At 45.1% G+C, this 17,375-nt stretch overlaps 2 protein-coding genes across 5 annotated transcripts; both read left to right on the top strand.

Moving 5' to 3' along the window:
- The first annotated feature begins 98 nt into the window (after nt 1-98).
- Nucleotides 99-4,404, top strand: LOC112562389. Its single transcript, XM_025235637.1, has 6 exons — nt 99-352; nt 1,129-1,202; nt 1,471-1,662; nt 1,790-2,014; nt 2,344-2,556; nt 2,820-4,404. Exons 2-6 carry the CDS (start codon nt 1,163-1,165, stop codon nt 3,095-3,097), a joined length of 948 nt encoding a protein of 315 aa, XP_025091422.1. The 5' UTR covers nt 99-352; nt 1,129-1,162; the 3' UTR covers nt 3,098-4,404.
- A 258-nt stretch (nt 4,405-4,662) lies between these two features.
- On the top strand, nt 4,663-10,802 carry LOC112563179. 4 transcript variants are annotated; one of them, XM_025236963.1, is made up of 8 exons: nt 4,663-4,910; nt 5,877-6,419; nt 6,780-6,986; nt 7,421-7,648; nt 8,525-8,728; nt 8,962-9,189; nt 9,300-9,548; nt 9,674-10,802. In XM_025236963.1, the coding sequence occupies exons 2-8, from the start codon at nt 6,356-6,358 to the stop codon at nt 9,934-9,936; spliced, it is 1,443 nt and encodes a 480-aa protein (XP_025092748.1). In that variant the 5' UTR covers nt 4,663-4,910; nt 5,877-6,355; the 3' UTR covers nt 9,937-10,802. The 4 variants fall into 4 exon arrangements, with proteins under 4 accessions (XP_025092748.1, XP_025092747.1, XP_025092746.1 ...); XM_025236962.1 differs by having other exon boundaries at nt 4,664-4,910; nt 6,314-6,419; XM_025236961.1 differs by having other exon boundaries at nt 4,665-4,910; nt 6,768-6,986.
- Nucleotides 10,803-17,375: the final 6,573 nt, after the last annotated feature.

The following is a 17,375-nucleotide window of genomic DNA, read 5'->3' as shown; positions in this document are numbered from 1 at the left end:
TGATTTTTAGGCCTTGGTGGTCCGCCATAGCTTTTACTTAAGCAAAGTGGTCCGCGGTCCGGAAAACTTTGAGAACCACTGGTTTACAGAGACATGACATTTATTTGCTTTTTTCTGATTGGTTGGTCTATTGGGCACCAGCTTAGCGACTTTGAGTGTAGTTGACATCCTCAACCTGCCGAGCAAAAGGTATTTCATAGTTGCATACACTCCAGCGGGATTTATTTGCAGGGACATTACCAGACACCAGGAGGGTGTCGCAGCACAGGATCAGTGCAAATATCCAGCAAGGGACAAGCGACGTTTGTAGAAGACAGTCCAACAACCAACCAAAACACATAAAAACAAAAAAGTAAGTGGTCTATAAAACATTTACGATATCCTCTCTTTGATTCTCCTTACTTTAATGATGAAGTTTATAGGAAATTTTCTGGAACTGCCCGTTCTGTATGAATTGCAGAAATATCTCCTTGTATTTAAATTTTTATCCTAAAGGTGACAATCGCATGACAGCTACTCACCCACTGATGTAATGAATGAGTGGCAGCATTTCTTTGACATTTTGTTAACAACTCCGACAGTTTAGACTTGATTCCGACGACAGTTAAGTAAATAGTTTAATCACATCTACGAGAGTTTGTCAAATGTTTAAAAAACGCCTAAAATACTGTCACACTGTCATTAAAGTTGAGTATTTCTTGTGCTCTTTTTCAGTACAATTGTTATACTTCCAAATAAATATGCTTACATGATTGCAAAATACAAATCGTTTTGCACACAACTTGCGTTTACTGTTTGAAATGTCGAAAAATCTTGTACGCATGCGCAGTGGTTGATGAGCAAAGCATTAAAAGATCAGTGGATTTACATTTACGGCTTTTTCCGTCTTGCACCTGAGCTTTGTGCAGATTGAAAACACGAAAATTCCATGCGAATCTGCATCTGATGATTGTTACAAACTTAAATCATTGACTCTCCGGTTAGCATTCACTGTTTCCGAGAAATCCCAAATCTCACCTGCGGACATCGAACATAAACAGAAAACACCAGCGACGGAAAAACTGACAGTTTCCTATCATCTTTGACAGTTTCTTAATGTTTCTAAAAGCTTCTCTTCGTCTCTGTCAGTTCCAGGTGACAGATTGCGTGACGATAATCTGTTATGGCGATCATCTTCATTGTGCTGAGTGTCATGTCGATCGGTGAGTGAACATTTTCCCAGACTGTGTATTGTTGTCTTCTTGGGGTCTTGAGCCTACCTCGTCATTTGAGTCGCAAGGATTTTGATAATCCAGTCCAATGCCAGTCACTTTTTCAAAAGTATGTAATGACTTGTCCAGCTTTCTCAACATCATCATCTTAATCATCATTATCGTCATCATCACCGCCCCCACCACCATATCATCATCACCAACTCCACAACTGCAATTATCATCACTATTTTAAAATCATTTTTATGTTTATTTCCAGAGTTTTCGACAGGGCAAGACTGTTTGAGAAGAGACTCCTACCCCAATATCCCTCGCAATGAGACTGATCAGAACGTCACGTACTACTGTAGCGACGTCACCAAGAATGCCATCATCACCATCAACAACTCGTGCAAATGTCTGACCCCTGATGAGGCAGTGAAGGACTGGGCCGACACAACCATGGATAAAGGTGAGAACTGCGGTGTCTCACTCACGTGCATTGTGAACTAGTCTTACAACGAGCAAACAAGAGAAAATAACGTTTCATGTCTCAGAGGGCATTGGCAGAACACTGACCCCACATTGCTGTGTTTCAGGTCGCATGTGTTCCCAGAAGTCTTGTCCCAGCGGGGAAGTCAGCTGTTCAGAGGTTACAGCGGGGTCAAAGGTGTTCTCCTGCACCAACACTCAGTCCATCAGAAGTGTCGTCTTCAACACATCTAACTCGAACTCCGTGGGCTGCCGGTGTTGGGGATATCCAGCCCCTGTTCTGCCTCCAGATGCATACGTCTTTCCCCTGAATAGGAAATACACTTCTTCCGGTGCGTTCCACCATTTTTTTTTTAAGGGAAGTAATAGGAACACATAAAGCTTTGATGAAAAGATGGTTGTGTGTTTAGTTCCCCGTTGTGTCTAACCCCTGTTTTATGATGATGTCATATTAAATGTTTTGCAATTACTTCTACATAAGGCGCGTGCTTCGTCTTTTCTAAGGAAAGAGGTTGTTTGGAAAATATTGAATAAATGTGTCAAGTTTTGTCTCACATTTGATGTACATACCTCTAGATAAAAGAACCTAATTATGGCGCTTCACAAATGTACCTCGCTACGTCACCAATAATTTATCTTCCAATGTGTTTCCACTCTGCAGGTGAGCAGTGCCTGTATGGCGCTCTCTGTGACGACAACCCCACCCGTATCATTTCGCTGAACGACAACGTCTACTGCTGCTACAACAGCCGGGGCGTCTCCATCACAAGCATCAACGACAGCACCATGGGTTGCACATGCTCTAACGAGTTTCAGGGGGCATATTTGGTCTCCTTCTTCTCCAACCAACGGTCCCTTCCTAACACACAACTAAGTGAGCAGAATTGTGTGTGTGCGTGTGTGGAAGTCGTAAGTCTGTATGTCGTCCATTTTTGAAATTTAAACTTTAAAAAAATTGTTTTTACACCTGATTCCTTAGGTATTCGTTGGGCGCTACAGTGAAGCACAGCATCTTTAAGGGGGTTGTGCTATTGTAAGATGCTGTGAGTTAATGTTTAGCGCTAAGGAAAGCTAAAGAATTACGTCGATGTAAGATTTAGATGTCACGTTGTCACGTGTCCACTCGTCGCCTCACAGGGTGCTGGACCAACGCTGCCTGTCCTCCCGGAGACAACCCAACGAGTGTCACGACTGATGGCGTCACGTACTGTTGTCCCGACCTCCGCAGCATGCCACACCTGCAAATTTTTGAAGGAACAACTCGTAGATACCTCTGTACCTGCACCTCCTTACCTCAGGCGACAAATCAGACCACAGGGCAGGCTAAAGGTCAAGTACCTCAGGTCACACCGTCGATGCACTTGTGTGTGGTTGTCGGGCTTTTTGCCAGTCTGTTTGGAAATTATGCTGGCTAGTGTGAATCGATCGAGCTGACAGACAGACACACAGACAGACAGACAGACAGACAGACAGACAGACAGACAGACAGACAGACAGACAGACAGACAGACAGACAGACAGACAGACAGACTTTCTAAAATGAATTATGCTTTATTTCAAGTAGTTTAAGCAATCATGAATAACATTCTTACTTTACACACATAAAAGACTGAATGGAGAGCTCCTTCTTTTATAAAACAGATGTGATTACAAATTTGTTTTCGAGCCTCTTCTGAAAGTGGACAATAGATAAAACTAAATTTCTTTACCCAACCAGCCGACTAATATATATCAAATTAATATTACCGCTCTGCTAACGCCGATAAAACTAAATCTTATTTTGTATTCCGTTTGTTTTTATTCAAAAATGTGAGATGTCAGACTTCATTTAATCATATAACATGGTTCACAGTCAATGTGCAGAATCAGTCTTACTCATTTCTTACCTGTGTACATTCCCTTTCATTCTGTACCACCAATGATCCTTTATCAAATGTAGAAATAATTGCACAGTTCAGGTAATCTATCTATATCGAAATGTTTCCTCCCATCAAGTCTTCTACCTTTATTAGCGATCATTTCCACACTTTGGTATCACTGGAGCCGAAGGTCAAAATAAAACTGTTGTTGAACTCTCTGGTAACAAACAATAAACTTCTAAGATCAGGTGTCCAGAGGTTCACTTTCAATACTTACTGTACATCATAGAGTAAACCGAAAGTATTTTATTCCTCAACATTTTCTGTGACACAAACGGAACACTTGTTAATGTTCCTGTATGTGTGTCATAGTTTTGGAATATTTCCTAATAAGTACACACATTCTAAATCTGAATGATGTTTACAAAATAATGTGAATAACTTTAAACCAATATCACCTATGTTTAACAAAAGATTTCAAAAATGTAAAAACAAATTTTTCTATGTAAAAGAATATAACGTAAAAATTGTTTAAAAATGAGAGTGAAATACAAATTTTGTAAAACCTTTTGTTCTGCGAAAAATCTCCGCACATTGTTATATTTTTACCTGTCTTCACATCTGTGGGCTCAGTGAAGACCTCACCAGACATTCCCGCTTTAAGTGAATTAATTAAAGGTCTTCTATATTCACTGATTGTCTTGGTTTTGTGTATTTCTGTCTGAGTTTGAAAGACTTTTTAAATAATTTAAACGGCATACATGGCGTGGGACAGTTACTTGACTTATGGTCACTCTGAATTGAGAAAAATTTCTCCAACTTAACTCCCTTGCCTCATCCCCTATCCGTTAATTTGGTTAGAATTAAATGTATTACCTGTTGGTCGGTCGGGACTCGGTCCCTTTTGATTGAAAGAAAGGATGAGCTGGGTAGCGCGTTCATGTTTACGCAAGTTCCGCATACAATCATAGTATTATGAACCCGTTGTACAAGGACGTTACATTAATTACTGACTACGCATTAACGGTGCGCTTGCGTCACGTCACCTCCGCAGCACGTTACTGGACAGTCAACAGGATCCGAGCCTCGCCATCGCACCAGCCAGCGACGGAGCAAACAGGTGCTGGAGGTGAAAGAGTTCGAATGACAAGTACAGAGGACCAGACGTTCAGAGAAGGGAGAAGGAGATAAACCAGAGATCGGTGAACTGTCCCTGGGTTGCAGTCGGTCGGAGAGGCTCACATACGTCACGAGGCTCACTGTGCATGACTTTGTTAAGAAATGTGTAGTAGTTTCTAATTTTTATTCTTTGTGTGTGGAACTGAAGGGGAAGCACATTACAAGAAGAGTCAGCCAAGTGATAGATCAGGTACGTAACTTGTCATTTAGAACAAACATTTTTTTTTTGTTTACTCTTTATGGCAGAGGTCAATAAACGTCGCATACGGTCCGCGAAATGATTTGGTCTAGTCCCGCTAAGGCAGCCACACTACGGGTTGACCGGATGTGGCAGAATAATTTTTCAATTCATAATTTTGTAAGGCGAATAATCTTATAAATACCAAAATGACTCTCGGAGGAAAAAAAAAGTTCCCAACTCTTGCATTATGGTAAAACGAAAATGTCGAAATGAGTTCAAAGAAAGGAGCTTAGACAGTCAAACAATTCATTTTCTGTTTTTCGCTTTCTCAGTCGTTCCTTCTGGACGGAAACCTATATGACAGTATGAGTCTGGAACTACATCGTAAAAAAAAATATATTTTGGGTTTGATATCAATAACCAATGTTTCCATTTATTTTCTGTACTCATTAACCCCGTGCGATTTAATTATAGTAGACGTGAGATATACTTATTAATCAAAAACGAACAGTACAGAGGACAAAACTGAAATGTTATTCCATAAGCAACTAATAGCTAAACAGACAAAGAGGTCATTAGACAGTCATTAGATAACAAGTTTTACACTGCACAAAGAAAAATGACCACCAGTCTTTTGACAATCACCAAACACACAAAATTTCTCCCCCTGCGCTCGCGCACCCAACCTTATATCTCTCTCCCTCCCACACATACAAATACACTCGTGTATCTATACAATGCTCATATTTTATCTCCACCACCATACACTTAAGCCACCGTTAATAACTATACTACAGACATAAACACACAGGAGCGCGCAGAACACTTGCAGGAACTTCTCTGGTTCACACACGTTCACGTCACACACCCGCACGTCACACATTCACTCCACTCGTGCCACACACACGGTGAGTAAAGCGACTACCTCACTGTAGAAACTGATTCTCATGCGAAATCTTCTGTCTGACCTCACAGGGGCACACAGAGACACGTGACTGCAGCTCCGTGATCCGCCATGACTTCTCTCTCGTGCTCACAGTCACAGTCGCACGTTGTAGTTGACCTCTCGACCCTAGTCGGAAACATTCCCGGATGTACATTTATTGACGCGAACAGCCACAGAAGGGAAAACAGAGCAAACCTCACCTTGATTCAAGGTGTGCTCTTGTTTACAACCGTCACGTGACTGTGTGTACACACCTTGACACACCTTTAATTGGTTCTGCGCAGTGCGACAAGCGTTTGGGAAAACCCGGATGTGTTTGTTAGAAGTCATTCTGAAAGGTGTTGAGTTGTATATAACATCTCTTGAGAAATTGTATATAACATTTCTGTATCGAGGAAGGAATAAGAGGCAGTGCTCGAAGCAAACATTTCTTCTTCAGTGTAGAAACATCTTTGTGAATTTTCAGGAGACAACGGGTAGTCGGTGACTTTGATCAAGAGACACCACGATGACTGCAATCCTTACTACGTTGTGGGTGACTGCTGTGGCTGTTGTTGTTGCTGTAGTCGTAGGTGAGTGGTTCTTTTGTGAGAGAATGGCTTGGGAGATGACTATGCGGCCTTTAGTTTGATGTAAACTTTATTGTGTTGTGTACCGAGAACACGAAATGTTATAGAACTTGTTTCTATGGTTACATGCATGGACATGGGATAGGTCTTGGATGGATGAAGAAGGGTGAGGCGTTCCCCACTTTCTTCTTTTGTAGTTTGTGCCTCTCTTAGACAAATTATCTCTTTCATCATCATCATCATCATCATCATCATCATCATCACTTACGCCATCATCATCATCACTTCCACTATCGCCATAATCCACAAGAAGATTATGACAACGAGAATTCATCTGATGTTAATGTCCAGGAGCTGCTGCAGCGGAAGACTGTTTGACAGACGACAACTGCCGCAACATCACCGCCACCAGGACCACCGGCAACGTTACCTACTGCTGCAGTGACGTCAGCAGACAGATGAGTGTGCGGGTTGACGGACAGTGTCAATGCCTGTCGCAAGGTCTGCACAACGGGACTGGTCAGACCAAGGATGCTTTGAAGAACTGGGCTGACGACACCATGGATGAAGGTGAGGTTTGAAAAGCTGTTTGAGGCGCGGAAGGATCTTGATCCTGACTGACCTAAGGTCACCGAAGTGAAAGTTCACGCAATAAAATCGGAGTTGTCTGTTTTTCATATGATAAAGAATTACACCGTTGAATTTGAATTTGACCGTTCTTGTTCAGGTCACGTGTTTATAGGACTGCTTTACGTTCAGGTCACGTGATTATTATGTCTGTTTTGCATGTTCAGGTCACGTGTTTATTATGTCTGTTTTGCATGTTCAGGTCACGTGATTATTATGTCTGTTTTGTGTGTTCAGGTCACGTGTTTATTATGTCTGTTTTGTGTGTTCAGGTCACGTGTTTATTATGTCTGTTTTGCATGTTCAGGTCACGTGTTTATTATGACTGTTTTGTATGTTCAGGTCACGTGTTTATTATGTCTGTTTTGCATGTTCAGGTCGCATGTGTTTGTTCGGCGAAAAGGACTGCAGTGGCTCCCACTTCAATGCGACGATCGGGTCGGTACAGCAGCCGTACTGCTGCCGCAACAGCGACAACATCGAGTTCGTCATGTACAACGCCTCTGACCCCGACTACGTGGGTTGCCGTTGTGCGAACAACTCGGCGCCACTAACGCCACCTGGCGCCTACAACGTGCCATTGACCCAACGCTACGTCTCTTCAGGTGAGAGCTGCGCAAATTATTAATGGACTGTTGTTTGTAGCCGACATGTTGTTTTAGATCACTATCCTCCAGATCGCCGCTGAGTAATTTCTGTCTGGATTTGTGTGTTTGCGGAAAAGAGAGAGAAAGCTCTGTGTGTGTCTGTGTGTGTGTGTAAGCCTGTGTGTCTGACCTGTTTGCTTCTGTGTGTTTCTGTCTCGCCTGCTGGTTTGTGTGTGCGTAAGAGGGAAAGGTTGGTTGGTTTATTTAGTAGAAAAGTGCTGACACCTTGAGATGATTTCGGACTATTGAGGGAGGGTGGGAGAGGAAGGGAGAAGGAAACCGGATTACCAGGGGGAAAAAAAAAACAACGCCCAGCCCTGCGGACAGGTGTCACAAAGAGTGTCCCGAGACGAGATCTGAACCCAGAGCCTCTCACTGCAATGGTGACAAGCGACACCTCTAGTACAACTGTTCAAGAATAATAGCAATAAAAGTTTCAACGCCATTGCTTTTGTGTTTCCGTCGGGAAACGTAAAGTGTAGCATGAGACAGGCTTCACAGCACGTAGGTGTAACGACACTGAACAACATAAAGACCACAAGTACAGTCACAACGGTCGTCATAAAAGTCAAGTAGCAACTAGATGTTCCCGTCTACACACGCACGCACAGAAAACACACACACAACTGCTTGTGCAATAATATATCTTTATTTCTTTAGGTTTTTTTGACAGAGAAAATATGCATACTGGCTTGTCACGTGTTGTGTCGGACATAAAGATAAGAAACCTAAGATGTGATGAGTATGTACAGAAGGAGAAAGAGGTGGAGGTGGGGGATGGGGAAGGGCCCTGGCGGATACTGATTGTCGTTGACCTCATTGTTGTGACTGCAGGCGAGGCGTGTCTGTATGAAGCCCTGTGTGACGACAACCCCAGCCTCAAGTGTGAGGGTCACCGGGGCGTCTACTGCTGCTACAACAGCCGCGGCATCCACACCACCAACCTCAACGCCACCACCACGGCCTGCACGTGCAGCAACGAGTTCCGGGGGGAGCGCTGCGACGACGATGTGAAGTCCGTTCCCGCCTTGGAACAGAGTGAGGAGATTTTTTTTCACTTTTGTGTGTGGATAGGTGGGTGGGTTAGGTGGATAGGTGGGTGGGTAAGGCGGATAGGTGGGTGGGTGAGAGTGCATACTGTATGCTATCTACTCTGTGTAAATGTAGACACTGTATGTAGACACTGTGTGGGTGTGTTTGCAGCTGTATGAATATTTATATCTCGGCATCGCGTCACACTTCACTTTTGTGTTTTTCTTGCTACGTCACAGGGTGCCTGAAGGACGCCGCGTGTCCAGTAGGAGCCAAGACGGCGGTTGTCAAGAGCGGTGCCCAGAACGTGACAGTGACGTACTGCTGTCCGAGCCTCATACACGAGCCCCACGTGCAGACCGTGCAGGGCGCTACACCTAAAGACATCTGCAGCTGCAGTTCTCACGACGAGGAAGGTTCCCCGACAGTCAAGACCATTCAGTGGGCCGAGCTAACGAAAGACTATGGTAAGACTATAAATGAATGAATAGTTGGGCGTGTGAAGGGATATCGTGAATAGACAGGTGAGCCACACCCGTATGTACGGTTTGACCTCTTTGTTGTTGTGTTCACTCAGGTCGTTGGTGCGAGAGCGGATCTGCCTGCGAACTGTTGTCGTCGAAGCTCACGTTTTATAGGAACTACGACACCAGCACCAACAAGGTTCTGTCGCTGTGTTGTCGAACACCTAACACCACCTACTACTTCGCCGCCTACGAGCAGGAGAGCTACGAATCTATCGGGTGCCGGTGCGCCAACACCCGGGTTCCCCACCCAGAACATGGCGCCTACGCTGTGCCGGAGGCGGGCTTCTACAACTCCACAGGTACATTAGTTCAAACTGTCCCAATGCAGCCAATCATGGTCTTAGGTCCTGTTGGTCCCTGGTTTCTTAAGATCAAGCAAGAAGCAGTGATGGTTCTGAATAACATTCTGAGGTATTGTTTTCAGGTGAGGCTTGTTCTTACAATTCTGGGTGTGACGACCATCCAAGCCTCAAGTGCGAGGCATCTGACGTCTCCTTTTGTTGCTATGGCAGCCGGGGTATGTACACGGATACCCTGAACGACAGGATTACATCGTGCACTTGCACTAACGACCGTCTGGGCGAGTTCTGCGCAGGAAAACTATTTCCTGTTTCTACGTCATCTCACGTCACGCCCTCTGGCGTCCTGTGCCTGCTGCTCATGGCGCTGTACTGCCTTGGACGTTAAAGTTACCCCACTAAGAAAGAAATGACTACACGCATCAAGCGAAAGAGAGAGAAGAAAAGGAAAGGGGAGAAAGACACGGGTGAATTACGGGTATCCTGGCATTGCCGCTGAGTAGATTCAGATTCTGAGAGACCTTATTTTACTATTGCTGGTGTCTTCGCCCTAAATCCAGGAGGAGAGCATTCTGTCGAGCCAAAACTGAGGTAACCTAGTCAACAGAGGTAAATGTGCCTGAAGCTGGAAGTCAAGATGGCGATGTTCGAAATAACAGATCCTCTGCATTTTTCTGTACGACTGTTAATGTCAATGTTTTTTCATACGTGTCAATGTTCACTTTTTAATGTTTAACCTGTTATTTTAATTCAACTTACACGTCTCGATGAAATAAAACTTACCATATATATATATACGGCGTATGGATGAACGAAGAAACAGATGAAGTGATCAGTATGTGGACCTACATGCACACGTGTCCAACTGTACATCACACTTCGACAGTCAAATAAAACAAAGACTACCGAGGAGAGCCTTCCGTCTATCACTACATGGTATACTCATTCAAAATATTATAATTAAAATGAAAAAAACAACAACAACAAGCTCCATGCTCGAACACAGACTCGCGAGAAGCGATTGAATCCCGTCAAAACTCTTTTCCGAAAAAGTTCCACACTGAAGAATGGGAGATAACAAGCTAAGCCTTTTTAATGTGTCTTACGTCCCTTTGATTACTTTCTCCTCTGCCAGTTTGAATGAGTTGTTTAGTGTTGGCTGTCGCTCGGGAGTCGACATCTTACGACAAAATCTTTTTTATTTGCCACAATATTACAGTTCATGTCTTGGAAAATAAAAGACTTGTGAACCAATCTGATTTCGCTTTTGTTTTCCATTGAAAGAAAATTATTATGCTGTGTGATCCTCATAAAGATTTCAGCGAAACGAAAATCTTTTAATGTCTATTTAACTCGTGCGTCTGTCTCCTGTCTCTGTCTACTTATTCTTTTTGTTTGCGTGTGTGTGTGTGTGTGTCAGAGTGTGTGTGTGTGTGTATTACAACTAAGAACCTGGGATGTCGGTAACGGTTATCCCACACACTATCACTGCTAATAACCGACTCTATATCAAAAATATAAATTATTATAATTAAAGATATCGTTGTATCTGGTGTAACCGTAACTTCATCATTCAACAGAAAAGCGTCAGAATGTAGACGGAAAGACTAGGAGGAATAAATGAACAGAAAAAAGTCAAATTGTGCTTGCTTCATTTTCCAGTGTGATTTACTTGTAAACAAAAGTCTCCTCAGGATGTATCTTGATAAAGAAAAAAAAATTAAGACAAATTAAAATAAACAATTTAAAACAGTGAGAGGCTAACAATTTTTTTCTTCTGTTTGTGTGTGTACCGCGTGAGGATAAAAGAAATGAAGGGTGAATTCGTACACCCCGTGCAGGAGCATATCTGATGACACGTGACACTAGTAAGGACAGCTCACCTCCAGGTTTTTCGCTCAGTGAGCAGTGTGTGACATTCCCACCGCAGCCGCCGAGACAGTTGGTCCTACCTGTACAGGTGTGAATACAGACAGTGGAATCTGTGCATTTAGTTCCTTGCCGTGTAAAGGTAAACAAATATGTTTTTATATTGTCCTGAATTCTAAATTCTGATTTCACAGTGAAAGCATTGTTAAATTGTTTCATGAAAAAAATCTTAACGTTCAACAAGAAATCACGTGATGAGTATAACTCAGGGAGACTAATAGCAGCAGTGAGTGGTACTCATTAGTCATTAAGTTACAGGAACTAATGTGGACGAATGGTTAAGGAGGTTAACTACGTCTGACTACAGGAGGGCCTGCGAGCCTTTTACCTACACCGGACCCACGGTGTGTATAATGTGATGATAATGGAGAGAGTTGTTGTGGTTGTTATTGTAATAGTGATAAAGTTCAGTATGAATATTCATTAGCCAAGTAAGCATTTCAGGAATTACCCGGGAGAGAAATTACCTAGGACAAGGAATGAACGAGGAAAAGAACGACGATTGGAAGAGTGTCGTCGGCAGCCCTACGCAGTCAGCACCGACTGTGGATGGTTATTGAAGTGAATCGTCGTCAGCCGGGTGGATCTGACGTCAGCACCTGCGGTTCGGGGCTACTGAAGTGTATCGTCAGCAGTCAGGTGTGTCTGCCTCGTCAGCCCTCACTGTTCAGGAGTCTGCCAGTGTGTATCTCGGAAACGACTGCCGCGTGCCGTCATCAGCCTTCTTCCTACACCGGACCCACCCTGGGGTGACTGTCAACCGAGGTAGGGCTGGGTAGCTCCAACCGATCCGGGTAGTCCTGGAGTTTCCTCCCTTGTCGGTCGTCGAGGAATCGAACATCCTGTCGACGTTTCCACGAATGTCCTGGCCAGAGAGTCTGGAAGTGTCTACTGGCATTTGTGTTTCCATGGAAACATATGCAGTGGTGTGTTGGTGTAGTTGCTAGTGAGACAGCGCACCTCACCTGCCTGGCAGTGAAAGGGTGGGAGAAGCATTCCTGGCGCTGAGGTTCGTGAAAGTATCCTACATCGGGACTGCAGATGACGGGAATTGTAAGTGTTATCTTCGACTTACTCTAATTTTTCGATTATTCAATTTTTTATTTTTTTATTATTTAATTTGACCACTAGTCATCGGACATAGTTCCATGACCATATCCCATTCTTCTAATCAGCAAGTAGACAGACGTGAGGACAAATATAAGAAACTTTTCATTTTTGGCGAGGAGCTAAGAATTGCGAGATGGTAGAGTTAGCTTTGAGTTTTGTCTGTGTGAGAGTTCTTTGGTGTTTGACCGTGTGTTGGGGCAGAGGGTTTGTGTTGTTGTGATCTGTGAACCAGCTTAAAAAATACATTTGCCATCTGCCATCATCTACCATCAACTACCATCATCTATTTGTTATCATCTATCTGCTATCATCTATCTGCCATCATCTATCTGCCATCATCTACCATCATCTATCTGCCATCATCTGTGATTGTCCGTGACAATTGGTGACCCCGAAGAGATTGAGGGGTTGTCTGTCTTGTAAACAGTTGTTGTGTGGAAGGATTGTCCTTTGAGGAGTCTAGTGGTCTTTCTGTTGATGTTTATGGTTAATTTTAACATTTTTATTCCCCGTCTCCAGCTCCAGATGTCGAGGTTTAGTAAGGGCATAGCCTCTGTCTCTACTGTATTCTGTCTTCTCTTTCCCTGCTACCTTCACCTTATCCCTGAGTGTTGCTTTTCATGGAAGAAGCTTGGTAAGTGTTCTGAGCGAGAGGATTATCTCCCCATTATCTACTCCATTTATTGTTTTAAGAAAAAGTTGTTGGCTGTTTCCTGAAACCCTTATATTGAACTTTAAATCTTTGATGATGAGTAGTGCTCACATTATTACAATTAAAGAACTGGATTGCTCTTTGATTTCTCGTTAGGATTGCTTGTGTGTTTATTGCATCTCTAGAGAGAAATTGCCATTGTGGGCTTGTTTGTGTTTACTGAGACTTGGATGTGAGATGTGTGTACACTGACTGCTTTGATTGATGATTGAGTATTGAGTATAGTTGTTTCCTGGCTAGCCGTGATTGAACTAGGGCTTACACCTTGAAGTGTTTACACCTGTAGTTGACTTGGAGATTTTTATTCCTTCTTTTATTTTGCGAATCATTGTGAAGGCAAGTTTTGATGCTGTGATTACATTTCTATCCCGACTGTATTTGTGAGATAATTTGAGGTGATTTTATTTTATTATTTTTTGCTATCTTTGTGCGCAGCATGGACCGCAACTAGTATGTGATGTGATCTCATGTAGGAAAGAAGGCGAAATGATAGAATTAGAAGGTAAAGCTTTGTCTTTGACTACATACATAATGCGTGTCGCATCGTTATGATAGAAAGATGGAAAGTAGAGAACAGAAAACAGCAGACAGCTTATATACACTTGCCCAAGAAGAGCAAGCCGGCCAGCTGATAGAAATGATTACTCTTGTATAATAAATGTTGTCAACTGTTGTAAGTTGTGATAGTTGTCGATCAGAGTTGCTGATGGTTGTTGTTGATGGTTGATGTTGATAATTGTTGTTGATAATTGATGATGATGATGATTGCTGTTCATAGTTGTTTGTCGATTGGTGGTTGTTCTTGGTGGTTATTGAAAGTTGTTGATGGTCGTTGTTGATGAATGTTGATGATTAAGGGTGATATGTGATTGTTGATGATGATGATGATGGTTGCTGTTGCTGATGATGGTTGCTGTTGATGGTTGATGTTGATGATGATGTTGATGATGATGGTTGCTCTTGATGGTTGTTGTTGATTGATGGTGGTTGTTGTTGGTGGTCGTTGTTGACGGTTATTGATGATTAATGGTGATGAGTGTTGACTGTTGTTGATTGATGGTGGTGGTTGTTTGTGGTTATTGATAGTTGTTGATGGTTGATGTTAATAATTGCTGTTGATAATCGATGATGATGACGACGACGATGATGCATGATGATGATTGTTGTTTATAACGGTAATTGATGTTGATGAGTGATGATTGCTGTTCATAGTTGTTTGTTGATTGGTGGTTGTTCTTGGTGGTTAATGAAAGTTGTTGATAGTCGTTGTTGATGAAAGTTGATGATTAAGGGTGATAAGTGATGAGTGTTGTTGATTAATGGTGGTGGTGGTTGTTTATTGTTGATGCTGGTTACTGATAGTTGATGATGGTTGTTGATGATTGATGGCGAACAGCGAACAGCGAACAGCGAACAGCGAACAGCGAACAGCGAACGCGAACAGTCGAACAGCAACAGCGAACAGCGAACAGCGAACAGCACAGCCAACAGCCACAGCCAACAAGCCACAGCCAACAGCCAACAGCCAACAGCCAACAGCCACAGCAACACCAACAGCCAACAGCCACAGCCAACAGCCAACAGCCAACAGCCAACAGCCAACAGCGACAGCACAGCCAACGCGAACAGCAACAGCGAAAGCGAAAGCGAACAGCCAACAGCCAACAAGCCAACAGCAACACGCCGACAGCCAACAGCACAGCAACAGCCCAACAGCCAACAGCCAACAGCCACAGCCAACAGCCAACAGCACAGCCAACAGCCACACCAACAGCCAACAGCAACAGCCAAACCAACAGCCAACAGCCAACAGCCAACAAGCCAACGCCAACAGCCAACAGCCAACAGCGAAAGCCACAGCCAACAGCCAACAGCCAACAGCAACAGCCAACAGCGACAGCGGAACAGCGAACAGCGAACAGCGAACAGCGAACAGCGAACAGCGAACATAGCGAACAGCGAACAGCGAACAGCGAACAGCGAACAGCGAACAGCGAACCGGAACAGCAGAAACAGCGAACACAGCCGCGACACAGCGAACAAACGCGAACACCGCGAAACAGCGACAACACGCGCAACAGCGACACAGCCACAACAGCCACCACAGCAACCAGCCAACCAGCGCACACAGCCCACAGCCAACAGCCACACAGCCAACAAGCAACAGCCAACCAGACCAACCAGCAACAGACAACACGCCCAACAGCCAACCGGCACAACAAGCCAACAGCACACAGCCAACAGACCCAAACAGCCAAACACGCCCAACAAGCCAACCAGCACAACAGCCAACAAGCCAACAGCAACAGCCAACAGCCAACAGCCCAACCAGCCAAACACGCCAACAGCCAAACAGCCAACAGCCAACAGCCAACAGCCCAACAGCCAACAGCCACAGCCAACACGCCAACAGCCACACAGCCAAACCGCCGAACAGCCAACCAGCCACACCAGCAACAGCCAACACGCCAACAGCCCCACCAGCCAACAGCCAACAGCCACCACAGACCAACACGCCCCACACAGCCAACAGCCAACAGCCAACAGCCACAAGCCACCAGCCAACGCAAAGCCAAACAGCCAACACCCAACAGCCAAACAGCCAAAGCCAACATGCCAACCTAGCCAACTAGCCACAAACAGCCACAAGCCACACAGCCAACAGCCAACAGCCGACACAAGAACCAAACAGCCAACCAAGCCAACAGCCCCAAACAGCCACACCAGCCACACAAGGCCACACCAAAGCCCCCAACAGCACACAGCCACACAAGCCAACACAGGCCAAAAGCCACAGACCAACGCCCGACCAGCCAGACAGCCCAACAGCGACCCAACAGCCAAACAGCGCGAACAGCCAACCAGCCCACACAGCCAACAGCCAACAGCCACCCCACAGCCAACATCCAACAGCCAACAGCCCCAACAGCCAACAGCCAACAGCCAACCAGCACAGCCAACAGCCAAACAGGCCACAGCCAACCACGCCAAACCAGCCAGCAAGCCAACAGCCAACAGCCACACAGCCAACAGCCAACAGCAACAGCCAACAGCCAAACAAGCCAACAGCCAACAGCAGACATGCCAACAGCCACAGCAGCAACAGCCAACAGCCCAACAGCCAACAGACCAACAGGCCAACACCAACCAGCCAACGCCTAACAGGCCAACAGCCAAACAGCAACGCAGCCACACACACGGCCAACCAGCCAACAAGCCAACATGCCAAACCAGCCAACAAGACCAACAGCACAACTCACGCACAACAAGCGACACAAGCAAAGCCCACAACAGCCAACAAGACCACAAACACCAACAGCCATACAGCCAACACGCCCAACAGCCAACAACAAGCCCAACACAGACCAACAAGCCAACAGCCAACAGCCATACCCAGCCATACAGCCACACAGCCAACAGCCAACACGCCCGACCACAGCCAACACGCCAACAGCAAACAAGCTCCAACAGCATAACAGCCCACCAGCCAACACAAGCCAAAGACACAAACGCCAACCAGCCAACAGACCAACAGCCAACCCAGCCACAACCAGCCAACAGCACACAGCCCAACAGCCACAACAGCCGCACAGCCAACAGCACACACAGCCAAGCCAACAAGCCAACAGCCATAAACAGCCAAACACAGCAACAGCCAACAGACTCAACAGCCAACAGCCAACAGCACAACCATACATACGTCCCAAACAGCCTCAACCAGCACACAGTCAACCACGCAACAGCCAACAGCCAACACGAGCCCACAGCCAAGCAGACCAAACAGCCAACAGTCCGAACAAAGCCAACAGCCCAACAACACGGCCAAACAGCCAACAAGCCACACAGCCAAACAGGACCACACACAGACACAACAGCCAACCAGCCAACAGCCAACAGCAACAGGGCCAACAGCCAACAGGCAACAGCCAACAGCACAGCCAACAGCCAACAGCCAGACAGGCCAACACTGGCGATGGGGGAACCGGTGCGCATGCCAAGAATTCCCAGCCCTGCTTCCAGCCAGGTCTGTGTACCTGGACCTGGCGATTAGCAAACCCGGGACCCAGCTGCCATGA

The sequence above is a fragment of the Pomacea canaliculata genome, linkage group LG4 (genome assembly GCF_003073045.1).
Source record: "Pomacea canaliculata isolate SZHN2017 linkage group LG4, ASM307304v1, whole genome shotgun sequence".
In the NCBI taxonomy this organism is placed as follows: Eukaryota; Metazoa; Mollusca; class Gastropoda; order Architaenioglossa; family Ampullariidae; genus Pomacea; species Pomacea canaliculata.
The sequence above is the reverse complement of the archived record's forward strand: the minus strand, read 5'-3'. Positions and strand labels throughout refer to the sequence as shown.